At 39.2% G+C, this 20,129-nt stretch overlaps 1 protein-coding gene across 1 annotated transcript in view; it reads left to right on the forward strand.

Moving 5' to 3' along the window:
* Positions 1–4,460: 4,460 nt before the first annotated feature.
* The window catches only part of nav3 (neuron navigator 3), a 219,930-nt gene continuing 204,261 nt past the window's right edge, over positions 4,461–20,129 (forward strand). Inside the window, exon 1 of the mRNA XM_062064431.1 lies at positions 4,461–4,510. Coding sequence (XP_061920415.1) covers positions 4,461–4,510 — 50 coding nt within the window. The remainder of the gene's footprint in view (positions 4,511–20,129) is intronic.

Below are 20,129 nucleotides of genomic sequence, written 5' to 3' on the forward strand. Positions count from 1 at the left end.
AGATTCCAGATGGTTTAGGCCACAAACATTAGGTACCATCCAAAGAGATGTTTTATCCAACATTCCTGGTAATGTGGGTGTGTATCCACCTGAGAACCAGTGTCCTCTACAGTGGACATTCGTCTTAGTCACAACGTCCACAAGAAGAACAGCCGAGAAGCACAAACCTGTCCTTAAATGTCCTATTATTAAGATTCCAGATGGTTTAGGCCACAACATTAGGTACCATCCAAAGAGATGTTTTATCCAACATTCCCTGGTAATGTGGGTGTGTATCCACCTGAGAACCAGTGTCCTCTACAGTGGACATTCGTCTTTAGTCACAACGTCCACAAGAAGAACAGCCGAGAAGCACAAACCTGTCCTAAATGTCCTATTATTAAGATTCCAGATGGTTTAGGCCACAACATTAGGTACCCTCCAAAGAGATGTTTTATCCAACATTCCCTGGTAATGTGGGTGTGTATCCACCTGAGAACCAGTGTCCTCTGCAGTGGACATTCGTCTTTAGTCACAACGTCCACAAGAAGAACAGCCGAGAAGCACAAACCTGTCCTAAATGTCCTATTATTAAGATTCCAGATGGTTTAGGCCACAACATTAGGTACCCTCCAAAGAGATGTTTTATCCAACATTCCCTGGTAATGTGGGTGTGTATCCACCTGAGAACCAGTGTCCTCTGCAGTGGACATTCGTCTTTAGTCACAACGTCCACAAGAAGAACAGCCGAGAAGCACAAACCTGTCCTAAATGTCCTATTATTAAGATTCCAGATGGTTTAGGCCACAACATTAGGTACCCTCCAAAGAGATGTTTTATCCAACATTCCCTGGTAATGTGGGTGTGTATCCACCTGAGAACCAGTGTCCTCTGCAGTGGACATTCGTCTTTAGTCACAACGTCCACAAGAAGAACAGCCGAGAAGCACAAACCTGTCCTAAATGTCCTATTATTAAGATTCCAGATGGTTTAGGCCACAACATTAGGTACCCTCCAAAGAGATGTTTTATCCAACATTCCCTGGTAATGTGGGTGTGTATCCACCTGAGAACCAGTGTCCTCTGCAGTGGACATTCGTCTTTAGTCACAACGTCCACAAGAAGAACAGCCGAGAAGCACAAACCTGTCCTAAATGTCCTATTATTAAGATTCCAGATGGTTCTAGGCCACAACATTAGGTACCCTCCAAAGAGATGTTTTATCCAACATTCCCTGGTAATGTGGGTGTGTATCCACCTGAGAACCAGTGTCCTCTGCAGTGGACATTCGTCTTTAGTCACAACGTCCACAAGAAGAACAGCCGAGAAGCACAAACCTGTCCTAAATGTCCTATTATTAAGATTCCAGATGGTTTAGGCCACAACATTAGGTACCCTCCAAAGAGATGTTTTATCCAACATTCCCTGGTAATGTGGGTGTGTATCCACCTGAGAACCAGTGTCCTCTGCAGTGGACATTCGTCTTTAGTCACAACGTCCACAAGAAGAACAGCCGAGAAGCACAAACCTGTCCTAAATGTCCTATTATTAAGATTCCAGATGGTTTAGGCCACAACATTAGGTACCATCCAAAGAGATGTTTTATCCAACATTCCCTGGTAATGTGGGTGTGTATCCACCTGAGAACCAGTGTCCTCTGCAGTGGACATTCGTCTTTAGTCACAACGTCCACAAGAAGAACAGCCGAGAAGCACAAACCTGTCCTAAATGTCCTATTATTAAGATTCCAGATGGTTTAGGCCACAACATTAGGTACCCTCCAAAGAGATGTTTTATCCAACATTCCCTGGTAATGTGGGTGTGTATCCACCTGAGAACCAGTGTCCTCTGCAGTGGACATTCGTCTTTAGTCACAACGTCCACAAGAAGAACAGCCGAGAAGCACAAACCTGTCCTAAATGTCCTATTATTAAGATTCCAGATGGTTTAGGCCACAACATTAGGTACCCTCCAAAGAGATGTTTTATCCAACATTCCCTGGTAATGTGGGTGTGTATCCACCTGAGAACCAGTGTCCTCTGCAGTGGACATTCGTCTTTAGTCACAACGTCCACAAGAAGAACAGCCGAGAAGCACAAACCTGTCCTAAATGTCCTATTATTAAGATTCCAGATGGTTTAGGCCACAACATTAGGTACCCTCCAAAGAGATGTTTTATCCAACATTCCCTGGTAATGTGGGTGTGTATCCACCTGAGAACCAGTGTCCTCTGCAGTGGACATTCGTCTTTAGTCACAGCGTCCACAAGAAGAACAGCCGAGAAGCACAAACCTGTCCTAAATGTCCTATTATTAAGATTCCAGATGGTTTAGGCCACAACATTAGGTACCCTCCAAAGAGATGTTTTATCCAACATTCCCTGGTAATGTGGGTGTGTATCCACCTGAGAACCAGTGTCCTCTGCAGTGGACATTCGTCTTTAGTCACAACGTCCACAAGAAGAACAGCCGAGAAGCACAAACCTGTCCTAAATGTCCTATTATTAAGATTCCAGATGGTTTAGGCCACAACATTAGGTACCCTCCAAAGAGATGTTTTATCCAACATTCCCTGGTAATGTGGGTGTGTATCCACCTGAGAACCAGTGTCCTCTGCAGTGGACATTCGTCTTTAGTCACAACGTCCACAAGAAGAACAGCCGAGAAGCACAAACCTGTCCTAAATGTCCTATTATTAAGATTCCAGATGGTTTAGGCCACAACATTAGGTACCATCCAAAGAGATGTTTTATCCAACATTCCCTGGTAATGTGGGTGTGTATCCACCTGAGAACCAGTGTCCTCTGCAGTGGACATTCGTCTTTAGTCACAGCGTCCACAAGAAGAACAGCCGAGAAGCACAAACCTGTCCTAAATGTCCTATTATTAAGATTCCAGATGGTTTAGGCCACAACATTAGGTACCCTCCAAAGAGATGTTTTATCCAACATTCCCTGGTAATGTGGGTGTGTATCCACCTGAGAACCAGTGTCCTCTGCAGTGGACATTCGTCTTTAGTCACAACGTCCACAAGAAGAACAGCCGAGAAGCACAAACCTGTCCTAAATGTCCTATTATTAAGATTCCAGATGGTTTAGGCCACAACATTAGGTACCCTCCAAAGAGATGTTTTATCCAACATTCCCTGGTAATGTGGGTGTGTATCCACCTGAGAACCAGTGTCCTCTGCAGTGGACATTCGTCTTTAGTCACAACGTCCACAAGAAGAACAGCCGAGAAGCACAAACCTGTCCTAAATGTCCTATTATTAAGATTCCAGATGGTTTAGGCCACAACATTAGGTACCATCCAAAGAGATGTTTTATCCAACATTCCCTGGTAATGTGGGTGTGTATCCACCTGAGAACCAGTGTCCTCTGCAGTGGACATTCGTCTTTAGTCACAGCGTCCACAAGAAGAACAGCCGAGAAGCACAAACCTGTCCTAAATGTCCTATTATTAAGATTCCAGATGGTTTAGGCCACAACATTAGGTACCCTCCAAAGAGATGTTTTATCCAACATTCCCTGGTAATGTGGGTGTGTATCCACCTGAGAACCAGTGTCCTCTGCAGTGGACATTCGTCTTTAGTCACAACGTCCACAAGAAGAACAGCCGAGAAGCACAAACCTGTCCTAAATGTCCTATTATTAAGATTCCAGATGGTTTAGGCCACAACATTAGGTACCCTCCAAAGAGATGTTTTATCCAACATTCCCTGGTAATGTGGGTGTGTATCCACCTGAGAACCAGTGTCCTCTGCAGTGGACATTCGTCTTTAGTCACAACGTCCACAAGAAGAACAGCCGAGAAGCACAAACCTGTCCTAAATGTCCTATTATTAAGATTCCAGATGGTTTAGGCCACAACATTAGGTACCCTCCAAAGAGATGTTTTATCCAACATTCCCTGGTAATGTGGGTGTGTATCCACCTGAGAACCAGTGTCCTCTGCAGTGGACATTCGTCTTTAGTCACAACGTCCACAAGAAGAACAGCCGAGAAGCACAAACCTGTCCTAAATGTCCTATTATTAAGATTCCAGATGGTTTAGGCCACAACATTAGGTACCCTCCAAAGAGATGTTTTATCCAACATTCCCTGGTAATGTGGGTGTGTATCCACCTGAGAACCAGTGTCCTCTGCAGTGGACATTCGTCTTTAGTCACAACGTCCACAAGAAGAACAGCCGAGAAGCACAAACCTGTCCTAAATGTCCTAGAATTAGGATTCCAGGTGCTTCAGGCCACAACATTAGGTACATAGGGTACATAAACACCCTCTGGTTCTCAGGAGACATGCTAATGAGCGCCTCCCTTAAGTCCTCCTGCAAATATTTGGCGGGTTAAATGTCAGGCAGTTTATAAATCTCAGCAGTAATATTCTCACTGAAGCCACGCCCGGTGAAGCTGAGACATGGAACGTTCCGAAGCCAGCACACACATTTGGAAGGATGCAGTGACATCACCACTGAAGGAAGAACAATGGAGGCTGAGCCTTTCACTGCCTTGCTCGACATGTTGAGGAGCCCAAAGTACACTGGAACCTCCGTTTACAGACTGCATTAATGTCGCTAATAAGTATGGAATAGTGTTGTCCCGATACCAATATTTTAGTACCGGTATCAAAATGTATTTTGATACTTTTCGGTACTTTTCGAAATAAAAAAAAATGGCATTATTGTTAAGTTAAAGTACCAATGATTGTTGCACACACACACTAGCCGTGTTGAAATGTGTCCTCTGCATTTCACCCATCCCCTTGTTCACCCCCTGGGAGGTGAGGGGAGCAGTGAGCAGCAGCGGTGGGCCGTGCCCGGGAATCATTTTTGGTGATTTAACCTCCAATTCCAACCCTTGATGCTGAGTGCCAAGCAGGGTGGCAGGCTCCCATTTTTTTTAGTCTTTATGTTTCGGACGGGGTTTGAACTCACAACCTACCCATCTCAGGGCGGACACTCTAGCCAGTGTCTTTATTTGAACAACAAATCTTAGGGTACATGAAACATATGTTTATTATTGTAATTTAGTCCTTAAATAAAATAGTGAACATACTAGACAACTTGTTTTTTAGTAGTAAGTAAACAAACAAAGACTCCTAATTAGTCTGCTGACGTATGCAGTAACATATTGTGTCATTTATACACCTATTATTTTAAGGACAAACTGTAAAAATTTATTTTTAGTCAACTTGTTCATTTACTGTTAATATCTGCTTATTTTTTGTTTTAACATGTTCTATCTACACTTCTGTTAAAATGTAATAATCACTTATTCTTCTCTTCTTTGATACTTTACATTAGTTTTGGATGATACCACACATTTAGGTGTCGATCCGATACCAAGTAGTTACAGCATCATACATTGATCATATTCAAAGTCCTCATGTGTCCAGGGACGTATTTCCTGACTTTATAAACATAACATACATTTTAAACAAAGGAAAAAATATTTTGTGATGATAAAAAATATCGATATAGAGTAATCATAGTAGTAATCATATAAGACTTTTAAAGTCATTTTGATAGTAGGCTAAAATAGCTAATATAGACACTTACATCATGTGTTGTCTTCATTATAACGCTTATATAAGACTTTTAAAGTCATTTTGATAGTAGGCTAATACAGCTAATATAGACACTTACATCATGTGTTGTCTTCATTATAACACTTATATAAGACTGTCAAAGTCATTTTGATAGTAGGCTAATATAGACACTTACATCATGTGTTGTCTTCATTATAACACTTATATAAGACTTTTAAAGTCATTTTGATAGTAGGCTAATATAGATAATATAGACACTTACATTATGTGTTGTCTTCATTATAACACTTATATAAGACTTTTAAAGTCATTTTGATAGTAGGCTAATATAAACACTTACATCATGTGTTGTCTTCATTATAACACTTATATAAGACTTTTAAAGTCATTTTGATAGTAGGCTAATATAGACACTTACATCAGGTGTTGTCTTCATTATAACACTTGTATAAGACTTTTATAGTCATTTTGATAGTAGGCTAATATAGACACTTACATCATGTGTTGTCTTCATTATAACACTTGTATAAGACTTTTAAAGTCATTTTGATAGTAGGCTAATATAGCTAATATAGACACTTACATTATGTGTTGTCTTCATTATAACACTTATATAAGACTTTTAAAGTCATTTTGATAGTAGGCTAATATAAACACTTACATCATGTGTTGTCTTCATTATAATACTTATATAAGACTTTTAAAGTCATTTTGATAGTAGGCTAATATAGCTAATATAGACACTTACATCAGGTGTTGTCTTCATTATAACACTTGTATAAGACTTTTATAGTCATTTTGATAGTAGGCTAATATAGACACTTACATCATGTGTTGTCTTCATTATAACACTTATATGAGACTTTTAAAGTCATTTTGATAGTAGGCTAATATAGACACTTACATCATGTGTTGTCTTCATTATAACACTTGTATAAGACTTTTATAGTCATTTTGATAGTAGGCTAATATAGACACTTACATCATGTGTTGTCTTCATTATAACACTTATATAAGACTTTTAAAGTCATTTTGATAGTAGGCTAATATAGCTAATATAGACACTTACATTATGTGTTGTCTTCATTATAACACTTATATAAGACTTTTAAAGTCATTTTGATAGTAGGCTAATATAAACACTTACATTATGTGTTGTCTTCATTATAACACTTATATAATACTTTTGAAGTCATTTTGATAGTAGGCTAATATAGACACTTACATCATGTGTTGTCTTCATTATAACACTTATATAAGACTTTTAAAGTCATTTTGATAGTAGGCTAATATAGACACTTACATCATGTGTTGTCTTCATTATAACACTTAAATAAGACTTTCAAAGTCATTTTGATAGTAGGCTAATATAGCTAATATAGACACTTACATTATGTGTTGTCTTCATTATAACACTTATATAAGACTTTTAAAGTAATTTTGATAGTAGGCTAATATAAACACTTACATCATGTGTTGTCTTCATTATAACACTTATATAAGACTTTTAAAGTCATTTTGATAGTAGGCTAATATAGACACTTACATCATGTGTTGCCTTCATTATAACACTTGTATAAGACTTTTATAGTCATTTTGATAGTAGGCTAATATAGACACTTACATCATGTGTTGTCTTCATTATAACACTTATATAAGACTTTTAAAGTCATTTTGATAGTAGGCTAATATAGACACTTACATCAGGTGTTGTCTTTATTATAACACTTGTATAAGACTTTTATAGTCATTTTGATAGTAGGCTAATATAGACACTTACATCATGTGTTGTCTTCATTATAACACTTGTATAAGACTTTTAAAGTCATTTTGATAGTAGGCTAATATAGCTAATATAGGCACTTACATTATGTGTTGTCTTCATTATAACACTTATATAAGACTTTTAAAGTCATTTTGATAGTAGGCTAATACAAACACTTACATCAGGTGTTGTCTTCATTATAACACTTGTATAAGACTTTTATAGTCATTTTGATAGTAGGCTAATATAGACACTTACATCATGTGTTGTCTTCATTATAACACTTATATGAGACTTTTAAAGTCATTTTGATAGTAGGCTAATATAGACACTTACATCATGTGTTGTCTTCATTATAACACTTGTATAAGACTTTTATAGTCATTTTGATAGTAGGCTAATATAGACACTTACATCATGTGTTGTCTTCATTATAACACTTGTATAAGACTTTTATAGTCATTTTGATAGTAGGCTAATATAGACACTTACATCATGTGTTGTCTTCATTATAACACTTATATAAGACTTTTAAAGTCATTTTGATAGTAGGCTAATATAAACACTTACATCATGTGTTGTCTTCATTATAACACTTATATAAGACTGTCATAACTCGGTCTTTGGCGTGGTTTGCTCTCCCGTGGTGCAAAAGAATTGGAACGGACGTGGCGTGCAGGTAAAGACATAGTTTAATTATTACTATAAACTCAAACCAAAGGTACAAACAAAAGGCGCTCACAGAGGAGGTAAAAAACTTGACTAGGAAAACAAAAGGCGCGCACAATGGCGGAGAACTATGAACATTAAACAAACAAAAACTTACGTGACAAGGAACTGTGGACATGGCATGAATGGGTGATGTCGCCAGGACGAACAACAGAAACAGAAAAGCCTATATAGTGACATGATAAGTGAAAACAGGTGCGTGACTAACTGTGAACAGGTGCATGACATGACTGTGAAAACGTGAGACAGGTGTGTGTGAGGCCAAACGTGGAACAGGTGAAACTAATGGTTGCTATGGTGACAAACAAAACCAGGAAGTGAAACAAGGAACTAAGGAAGTGTCCAAAAAACAAAACAGCACATGGCCAAACAAAAACATGAACACAGACATGACAGAACCCCCCCCTTACGGACAGATCCCAGATGTCCAAAAACAAAAAACAGGATCAAGAGTCATGGGAGGGGGGGAGGGGGACATGGCGGTGGGTCGCCAGACCAGGTGTCCCCGAATCCACCGGGGCAGAGTCAGGTGGCGACGGCGGGTAGACCGCCGCTGAACCTGACGAGGTGGGCGACCTGGGAATGGCCACATTCGTGGCAGACGAGGAGGTCGGCGCACCTGGCGTGGCGGACGCCCATGGAATGGCCACATCCTTGGCCGACGACGAGGTGGGCGCGTTGTCGTGGCAGGCGGCGAAGCTTGGCGTGGTGCGTCAGGCGGCGAAGCTTGGCGTGGCGGGTCTTGACGAGGGTCTTGGTCTTGGCGTGGGTCTTGGTCTTGGTCTTGGCGAGTGTCTGGGTCTTGGTCTTGGACTTGGTCTTGGACTTGGCGTGGTTGGTCTTGGTCTTGGACTTGGCGTGGTTGGTCTTGGTCTTGGACTTGGCGTGGTTGGTCTTGGCGTGGTTGGTCTTGGCGTGGCGGTGCTTGGACTTGGTCTTGGTCTTGGTCACTTGGCGGGTCTTGGTCACTTGGCGGGTCTTGGTCTTGGTCACTTGGCGGGTCTTGGTCACTTGGCGGTTCTTGGTCTTGGTCACTTGGTGGGTCTTGGTCTTGGTCACTTGGCGGGTCTTGGTCACTTGGCGGTTCTTGGTCTTGGTCACTTGGCGGTTCTTGGTCACTTGGCGGTTCTTGGTCTTGGTCACTTGGCGGGTCTTGGTCTTGGCTTTGGTCTTGGCGTGGGGCAGCCACGGGCGGCACATGGCGGCGTGGGGCAGCCACGGGCGGCACTTGGCGGCGTGGGGCAGCCACGGGCGGCACTTGGCGGCGTGGGGCAGCCACGGGCGGCACTTGGCGGCGTGGGGCAGCCACGGGCGGCACTTGGCGTCGTGAAGCTGCGACTGGCGGCACTTGGCGTCGTGAAGCTGCGACTGGCGGCACTTGGCGTCGTGAAGCTGCGACTGGCGGCGCTTGGCGTGGAGCAGGTACTGGCGGCGCTTGGCGTGGAGCAGGTACTGGCGGCGCTTGGCGTGGAGCAGGTACTGGCGGCGCTTGGCGTGGAGCAGGTACTGGCGGCGCTTGGCGTGGAGCAGGTACTGGCGGCGCTTGGCGTGGAGCAGGTACTGGTGGCGCTTGGCGTGGAGCAGGTACTGGTGGCGCTTGGCGTGGAGCAGGTACTGGTGGCGCTTGGCGTGGAGCAGGTACTGGCGGCGCTTGGCGTGGAGCAGGTACTGGTGGCGCTTGGCGTGGAGCAGGTACTAGTGGCGCTTGGCGTGGAGCAGGTACTGGTGGCGCTTGGCGTGGAGCAGGTACTGGTGGCGCTTGGCGTGGAGCAGGTACTGGTGGCGCTTGGCGTGGAGCAGGTACTGGTGGCGCTTGGCGTGGAGCAGGTACTGGTGGCGTTTGGCGTGGAGCTGGGCGTGGAGCAGGTGGATCTTGGCATGGTCGAAAAACTGGTGGTGGCGGCCGTGCTGGTGGCTGTGGCTTGGCAGGTCGAAAGACAGGTGGTGGGGGTCGTGCTGGAGGCTGTGTCTTGGCGTGACGAAAGACTGGTGGTGGGGGTCGTGCTGGTGGCTGTGGCTTGGCAGGTCGAAAGACAGGTGGTTGTGGTCGTGCTGGAGGCTGTGGCTTGGCGTGACGATGCTGAGCCACCCCACCTGAACAATTCCCAGCCCTAGCCCCCCCCTCAAGGAGCGGATACCAGACGCGCTCCCCGCGGTCTGGAACCGTCTTTTGGGGTGGGCGGAGGGGGTTCAGGAGGAGGGCAGAATCCTCCCCTCTAAATTGTCCAAAATGTCTTTCTTTCCCCCCCACCTGGGCTTTTGTGGGTGAAAAAAAAATTTCTGACTTGGGCGTGGCATGAGTCCTGGGGGGCGGGGCATGGAATTTGGGTGGCTTGGATTGAACCGGTAAAGTATTTGGGAAAACAATCTCCAGGTCTGTGGAGTGCTCCTTGAGCTGCCAGGCTGGCTGATTTCCATTTCCGCCCGGAGGGGGAGGAGCCTGCAGGAGCGCAGCGTGCTGTCCGCTCACCTTCCCTGACGTCCTCGGTCTGGAGCGCCGCTTCCGGGACAGGGATGACGTGCCAACGTCCCCGGGCCAAAGGGAGCTGATCGGCACCAGTTTGCCGGTCGGACCCCACATGAGATCCCTGCGCTCCATGGGGGAATGGCGGAGTGTCTCGGCTTCCATGGCGCGCAGGACCTCCCACGTTCCTTTGTCCAATCTTGCGGGAGAGCTCTTATGCTGGCGACATCTGTCATAACTCGGTCTTTGGCGTGGTTTGCTCTCCCGTGGTGCAAAAGAATTGGAACGGACGTGGCGTGCAGGTAAAGACATAGTTTAATTATTACTATAAACTCAAACCAAAGGTACAAACAAAAGGCGCTCACAGAGGAGGTAAAAAACTTGACTAGGAAAACAAAAGGCGCGCACAATGGCGGAGAACTATGAACATTAAACAAACAAAAACTTACGTGACAAGGGATGAAACAAGAACTAACGTGACAAGGAACTGTGGACATGGCATGAATGAGTGATGTCGCCAGGACGAACAACCGAAACAGAAAAGCCTATATAGTGACATGATAAGTGAAAACAGGTGCGTGACTAACTGTGAACAGGTGCATGACATGACTGTGAAAACGTGAGACAGGTGTGTGTGAGGCCAAACGTGGAACAGGTGAAACTAATGGTTGCTATGGTGACAAACAAAACCAGGAAGTGAAACAAGGAACTAAGGAAGTGTCCAAAAAACAAAACAGCACATGGCCAAACAAAAACATGAACACAGACATGACAAAGACTTTTAAAGTCATTTTGATAGTAGGCTAATATAGACACGTACATCATGTGTTGTCTGCATTATAACACTTATATAAGACTTTTAAAGTCATTTTGATAGTAGGCTAATATAGCTGATATAGACACTTACATCATGTGTTGTCTTCATTATAACGCTTATATAAGACTTTTAAAGTCATTTTGATAGTAGGCTAATACAGCTGATATAGACACTTACATCATGTGTTGTCTTCATTATAACACTTATATAAGACTTTCAAAGTCATTTTGATAGTAGGCTAATATAGACACTTACATCATGTGTTGTCTTCATTATAACACTTGTATAAGACTTTTATAGTCATTTTGATAGTAGGCTAATATAGACACTTACATCATGTGTTGTCTTCATTATAACACTTGTATAAGACTTTTATAGTCATTTTGATAGTAGGCTAATATAGACACTTACATCATGTGTTGTCTTCATTATAACACTTGTATAAGACTTTTATAGTCATTTTGATAGTAGGCTAATATAGACACTTACATCATGTGTTGTCTTCATTATAACACTTATATAAGACTTTTAAAGTCATTTTGATAGTAGGCTAATATAGACACTTACATCAGGTGTTGTCATTATTATAACACTTGTATAAGACTTTTATAGTCATTTTGATAGTAGGCTAATATAGACACTTACATCAGGTGTTGTCTTCATTATAACACTTATATAAGACTTTTAAAGTCATTTTGATAGTAGGCTAATATAGCTGATATAGACACTTACATCATGTGTTGTCTGCATTATAACACTTATATAAGACTTTTAAAGTCATTTTGATAGTAGGGTAATATAGCTGATATAGACACTTACATCATGTGTTGTCTTCATTATAACGCTTATATAAGACTTTTAAAGTCATTTTGATAGTAGGCTAATATAAACACTTAAATCATGTGTTGTCTTCATTATAACACTTATATAAGACTTTTAAAGTCATTTTGATAGTAGGCTAATATAGACACTTACATCATGTGTTGCCTTCATTATAACACTTATATAAGACTTTTAAAGTCATTTTGATAGTAGGCTAATATAGACACTTACATCATGTGTTGCCTTCATTATAACACTTATATAAGACTTTTAAAGTCATTCTGATAGTAGGCTAATATAGATACTTACATCATGTGTTGTCTTCATTATAACACTTATATAAGACTTTTAAAGTCATTTTGATAGTAGGCTAATATAGACACTTACATCAGGTGTTGTCTTCATTATAACACTTATATAAGGCTTTTAATTTTTTGCGGCTCCAGACAGTTTTTTGTTTGTTTTATTTTTGGTCCAATATTTGGTCTCTCAACATTGTGGGTTGTCGACCCCTACACTATACAAAGGTTTCGCTGCATGAACCCCGATTAAGTTCATAAACGGAGGTTCCACTGTACTTTTATATGTGTTGGACTGAAAGCGGCAGCTCGGGGTTTGACATCTTCCTGAAATGATCAATGAGGCCTCCTTCTATTAATATTCTCATCTTCCATTGAATGAAAGCCCACTCAGCTGCTGGTTGACCATCCCACACCTGACGGGGACATCATGATGACAGCTCCTGGTCGTTTGTCCCCAGACTTCCCTCGCCGTTTATCATCTCGCTCCATTTACCAAGGGGGATGGTGCGGACCGCCATGACGGATGCCTTTTCTGCGCGTTTGTTTTCCATTTTCTCATCTCTCCCTCCGAGGCTTGTCAGCCAGCCACGATCAATACATGCTGGTGTTGTGCCACCATGTTGGATTCAGTCTCACGCACATCCACGACGTTATCACTCAGGGGGGTGAATCTTTGGCCAGCTAATGACTCTATAAACTGCTTATAAAGGTTGTGTTCACACTGCAGGGTCAGATGTCCAATTTGGATTTTGTGTCAAATCCGCATTTTTCGGACTATAAAGCGCACCTAAAATCCTTTCATTTTCTCAAAACTGGACAGTGCGCCTTATAACCAGCCCGGTGCGCCTAATGGACGGAATAAGTCTGGTTGTGCTTACCGACCTCGAAGCTATTTTATTTGGTACATGGTGTAATGATTAGTGTGACCAGTAGATGGCAGACACACATAAGAGATACGTGTAGACCGCAATATGATGGCAGTCACACATAAGAGATGCGTGTAGAGTGCAAAATGATGGCAATAGGGTTTTACGGTGTACAGTTATTAGTATAGTATCGCGATACTAATGAAACATATTCAGTACTATACCGCCTCTGAAAAGTACCGGTCTACCATCTCCCCTAATATAGACACTTACATCATGTGTTGTCTTCATTATAACACTTTTATAAGACTTTTAAAGTCATTTTGATAGTAGGCTAATATAGACACTTACATCATGAATTGTCTTCATTATAACTCTTTTATAAGACTTTTAAAGTCATTTTTATAGTAGGCTAATATAGACACTTACATCATGAATTGTCTTCATTATAACACTTGTATAAGACTTTTAAAGTCATTTTTATAGTAGGCTAATATAGACACTTACATCATGAATTGTCTTCATTATAACACTTTTATAAGACTTTTAAAGTAATTTTTATAGTAGGCTAATATAGACACTTACATCATGTGTTGTCTTCATTATAACACTTGTATAAGACTTTTAAAGTCATTTTGATAGTAGGCTAATATAGCTAATATAGACACTTACATCATGTGTTGTCTTCATTATAACACTTGTATAAGACTTTTAAAGTCATTTTTATAGTAGGCTAATATAGACACTTACATCATGAATTGTCTTCATTATAACACTTTTATAAGACTTTTAAAGTAATTTTTATAGTAGGCTAATATAGACACTTACATCATGTGTTGTCTTCATTATAACACTTATATAAGACTTTTAAAGTCATTTTGATAGTAGGCTAATATAGCTAATATAGACACTTACATCATGTGTTGTCTTCATTATAACACTTGTATAAGACTTTTAAAGTCATTTTTATAGTAGGCTAATATAGACACTTACATCATGAATTGTCTTCATTATAACACTTTTATAAGACTTTTAAAGTCATTTTTATAGTAGGCTAATATAGACACTTACATCATGTGTTGTCTTCATTATAACACTTTTATAAGACGTTTAAAGTCATTTTGATAGTAGGCTAATATAGACACTTACATCATGTGTTGTCTTCATTATAACACTTTTATAAGACTTTTAAAGTAATTTTTATAGTAGGCTAATATAGACACTTACATCATGTGTTGTCTTCATTATAACACTTTTATAAGACTTTTAAAGTCATTTTGATAGTAGGCTAATATAGACACTTACATCATGAATTGTCTTCATTATAACACTTGTATAAGACTTTTGAAGTCATTTTTATAGTAGGCTAATATAGAGACTTACATCATGAATTGTCTTCATTATAACACTTTTATAAGACTTTTAAAGTAATGTTTATAGTAGGCTAATATAGACACTTACATCATGTGTTGTCTTCATTATAACACTTTTATAAGACTTTTAAAGTCATTTTGATAGTAGGCTAATATAGACACTTACATCATGAATTGTCTTCATTATAACACTTGTATAAGACTTTTGAAATCATTTTTATAGTAGGCTAATATAGACACTTACATCATGAATTGTCTTCATTATAACACTTTTATAAGACTTTTAAAGTAATTTTATAGTAGGCTAATATAGACACTTACATCATGAGTTGTCTTCATTATAACACTTTTATAAGACTTTTAAAGTAATTTTTATAGTAGGCTAATATAGACACATACATCATGAATTGTCTTCATTATAACACTTTTATAAGACTTTTAAAGTAATTTTTATAGTAGGCTAATATAGACACTTACATCATGAGTTGTCTTCATTATAACACTTTTATAAGACTTTTAAAGTCATTTTGATAGTAGGCTAATATAGACACTTACATCATGAATTGTCTTCATTATAACACTTTTATAAGACTTTTAAAGTCATTTTTATAGTAGGCTAATATAGACACTTACATCATGTGTTGTCTTCATTATAACACTTGTATAAGACTTTTAAAGTCATTTTTATAGTAGGCTAATATAGACACTTACATCATGAATTGTCTTCATTATAACACTTTTATAAGACTTTTAAAGTCATTTTTATAGTAGGCTAATATAGACACTTACATCATGTGTTGTCTTCATTATAACACTTATATAAGACTTTTAAAGTCATTTTGATAGTAGGCTAATATAGCTAATATAGACACTTACATCATGTGTGGTCTTCATTGTAACACTTATATAAGACTTTTAAAGTCATTTTGATAGTAGGCTAATATAGCTAATATAGACACTTACATCATGTGTTGTCTTCATTATAACACTTGTATAAGACTTTTAAAGTCATTTTTATAGTAGGCTAATATAGACACTTACATCATGAATTGTCTTCATTATAACACTTTTATAAGACTTTTAAAGTCATTTTTATAGTAGGCTAATATAGACACTTACATCATGTGTTGTCTTCATTATAACACTTGTATAAGACTTTTGAAGTCATTTTTATAGTAGGCTAATATAGACACTTACATCATGAATTGTCTTCATTATAACACTTTTATAAGACTTTTAAAGTAATTTTTATAGTAGGCTAATCTAGACACTTACATCATGAGTTGTCTTCATTATAACACTTTTATAAGACTTTTAAAGTCATTTTGATAGTAGGCTAATATAGACACTTACATCATGAATTGTCTTCATTATAACACTTTTATAAGACTTTTAAAGTCATTTTTATAGTAGGTTAATATAGACACTTACATCATGTGTTGTCTTCATTATAACACTTGTATAAGACTTTTAAAGTCATTTTTATAGTAGGCTAATATAGACACTTACATCATGAATTGTCTTCATTATAACACTTTTATAAGACTTTTAAAGTCATTTTGATAGTAGGCTAATATAGACACTTACATCATGAATTGTCTTCATTATAACACTTTTATAAGACTTTTAAAGTCATTTTTATAGTAGGCTAATATAGACACTTACATCATGTGTTGTCTTCATTATAACACTTATATAAGACTTTTAAAGTCATTTTGATAGTAGGCTAATATAGCTAATATAGACACTTACATCATGTGTGGTCTTCATTGTAACACTTATATAAGACTTTTAAAGTCATTTTGATAGTAGGCTAATATAGCTAATATAGACACTTACATCATGTGTTGTCTTCATTATAACACTTATATAAGACTTTCAAAGTCATTTTGATAGTAGGCTAATATAGACACTTACATCATGTGTTGTCTTCATTATAACACTTTTATAAGATTTTTAAAGTCATTTTGATAGTAGGCTAATATAGACACTTACATCATGAATTGTCTTCATTATAACACTTTTATAAGACTTTTAAAGTCATTTTGATAGTAGGCTAATATAGACACTTACATCATGAATTGTCTTCATTATAACACTTTTATAAGACTTTTAAAGTCATTTTTATAGTTGGCTAATATAGACACTTACATCATGAATTGTCTTCATTATAACACTTTTATAAGACTTTTAAAGTCATTTTTATAGTAGGCTAATATAGACACTTACATCATGTGTTGTCTTCATTATAACACTTATATAAGACTTTTAAAATAATTTTTATAGTAGGCTAATATAGCTAATATAGACACTTACATCATGTGTTGTCTTCATTGTAACACTTATATAAGACTTTTAAAGTCATTTTGATAGTAGGCTAATATAACTAATATAGACACTTACATCATGTGTTGTCTTCATCATAACACTTATATAAGACTTTTAATTGTTTGCGGCTCCAGTTTTGTGTATATTTGGTCCAATATGCCTCTTAACAGCATATACTGGGTTGTCCTGCCTGGCCTACACCAACAACCCATCCAGCTAATTTATGCCCAACATTTTCCATTTGGGGTCCTAATGTAAAAATGTAATGCATGTTTAAATAGTGGGAAGGTGATAACTGCCTCAGAGGTTGCATGCCAATTGAGTCCATGACAAAAGCCTGGCCACCTTTAATTCCCCCCCCCCCCCCCCCCCCTCCCGAATAAGGAATGGCTGCAATCACCGTGAAGCTCCAAAGCATCAAAGTAATTAATCAGCGTCACGCTTGCACGGACATGACAGTCATGCTCATCACGCTACATTCCAACTTACCTGGTTACGTCCTCTAAGCTCAGGTACACCACACGCCATGACAGCTGCATTTAAATCCTGCTTCTTAGTGCTGCTATACCCTAATATTTCTCTCACGTCTGCTCCACTTTTGAGTTGCCAAGTCACCGCCATTTTCCCCCTCTCAAGTACTTCTGATTCTGGGTCTGATGATCCCTCTGACCCATGCCTGGCGAGGCCAGCCCACCTTGTGCATGACCCATTTCACTGAGAGGTAGCTTTTGAAAGCAACGTGCTTCGCTACACGTCTTGAAATGAAGCTCGGGGGCTCTGTCAACTATCTGTCTGTTGCAAACATGGCAGCTGTAATCAGTAGAGATGTCCGATAATGGCTTTTTTTGCCGATATTCCGATATTGTCAATAAATAAGTAGATATTAACAGTGAATGAGCAAGTAGATTAATAATCACTTTTTACAGTTTGTCCCTCATAATGTAGACCAGTGGTTCTTAACCTTGTTGGAGGTACCGAACCCCACCAGTTTCATATGCACATTCACCGAACCTGAACCGTAATCATAAAATGATGTTATCAGCCGATAAATGCTTTAAAAAAAAGTAATATCGGGAATCGGGTGAAAAATGTGGAAAGTAGAGTGCGCCAAAATCTGGAGAAGAAGAAGAATTGTTTTAATCGGTTGAAAAATGTGGAAATTTGAAAAATGGCCAATTCATTTTGAATAGGAAAAATGTCCCGGAAAACCTGGAATTCTGGGAAATCTGTCGATTTTTGGAATTAGTCAAGGGAAAGCCTGTTTGAAGTCTGAAGTTGGAATGGTTTGAATCTGGTGAAAATTGTGGAAATGGTGGAAGTTTGAAAAATGGCCAATTCATTTTGAATGGGAAAAGTGTCCCGGAAAATATGGAATTCTTGTAAATCTGGGAATTTTTGGAATTTGTCAATGGAAAGCCCGTTTGAAGCTGGAACGGTTATAATCGGGTGAAAAATGTGGAAGGTAGAATGCGCCAAAATCTGGAGAAGAAGAAGGAGGAGAAGAATTGTTTGAATCGGTTGAAAAATGTGGACATTTGAAAAATGGCCAATTCATTTTGAATGGGAAAAATGTCCCGGAAAATATGGAATTCTTGTAAATCTGGGATTTTTTGGAATTTGTCAATGGAAAGCCCGTTTGAAGCCTGAAGTTGGAATGGTTTGAATCGGGGGAAAAATGTGGAAATGGTGGAAGTTTGAAAAAGGGCCAATTCATTTTGAATGGGAAAAATGTCCCGGAAAACCTGGAATTTGGGGAAATCTGGGAATTTTTTAAATTAGTCAGTGGAAAGCCTGTGATTCCCGAATAGGTTGAAACAGTTTGAAGTTGGAACAATTTGAATCGGATGATAAAGGTGGAAGGTAGAGCGCGCCAAAATCAGGAGAAGAAGAAGGAGAAGAACAATTGTTTTGAATCGGTTGAAAAAATGTGGAAATGGTGGAAGTTTAAAAAAGGGCCAATTCATTTTGAATGGGAAAAATGTCCCGGAAAATCTGGAATTCTGGGGATTTTTGGAATTTGTCAATGGAAAGCCCGTTTGAAGTTTGAAGGTAAGAACAGTTATAATCGGGTGAAAAATGTGGAAGGGTAGAGCGCGCCAAAATCTGGAGAAGAAGAATTGTTTAATCGGTTGAAAAATGTGGAAATAGTGGAAATTTGAAAAAGGGCCAATTAAATTTGAATGGGAAAAATGTCCCGGAAAACCAGGAATTCTGGGAAATCTGGGGATTATTGGAATTAGTCAAAGGAAAGCCTGTTTGAAGTTGGAAGTTGGAATGGTTTGAATCGATTTGAAAAATGTGGAAATGGTGGAAGTTTGAAAAATGGCGAAATCATTTTTGAATGGGAAAAATGTCCCGGAAAACCTGGAATTCTGGGAAATCTGGGGATTTTTGGAATTAGTCAATGGAAAGCCCGTTTGAAGTCTGAAGTTGGAACAGTTTGAATCGGGGGGTGGGAAATGTGGAAAGTCTAGCGCGCCAAAATCTGGAGAAGAAGAAGGAGATGAAGAATTGTTCTAATCGGTTGAAAAATGTGGAAATGGTGGAAGTTTGAAAAAGGGCCAATTCATTTTGAATGGGAAAAATGTCCCGGAAAATCTGGAATTCTGGGGATTTTTGGAATTTGTCAATGGAAAGCCCGCTTGAAGTTTGAAGTTGGAACGGTTTGAATCGGGTGAAAAATGTGGAAGGTAGTGCGCGCCAAAATCTGGAGAAGAATTGTTTAATCGGTTGAAAAATGTGGAAATAGTGGAAATTTGAAAAAGGGCCAATTCATTTTGAATGGGAAAAATGTCCCGGAAATCTGGGAATTTTTGGAATTAGTCAAGGGAAAGACCGCAATTCTCGAATAGGCCGAACAGTTTGAAGTTAGAACAATTTGAATTCGGATGATAAATGTGGAAGGTAGAGCGCGCCAAATCTGGAGAAGAAGAAGAAGAATTGTTTGAATCGGTTAAAAAATGTGGAAATTTGAAAAATGACCAATTCATTTTGAATGGGAAAAATGTCCCGGAAAGCCTGGAATTTCTGGGAAATCTGGGGATTTTTGAAATTAGTCAAGGGAAAGCCCGTTTGAAGTCTGAAGTTGGAACGGTTTGAATCGTGTGAAAAATGTGGAAATGGTGGAAGTTTGAAAAAGG

The sequence above is a fragment of the Entelurus aequoreus genome, linkage group LG12 (genome assembly GCF_033978785.1).
Source record: "Entelurus aequoreus isolate RoL-2023_Sb linkage group LG12, RoL_Eaeq_v1.1, whole genome shotgun sequence".
Taxonomy (NCBI): Eukaryota; Metazoa; Chordata; class Actinopteri; order Syngnathiformes; family Syngnathidae; genus Entelurus; species Entelurus aequoreus.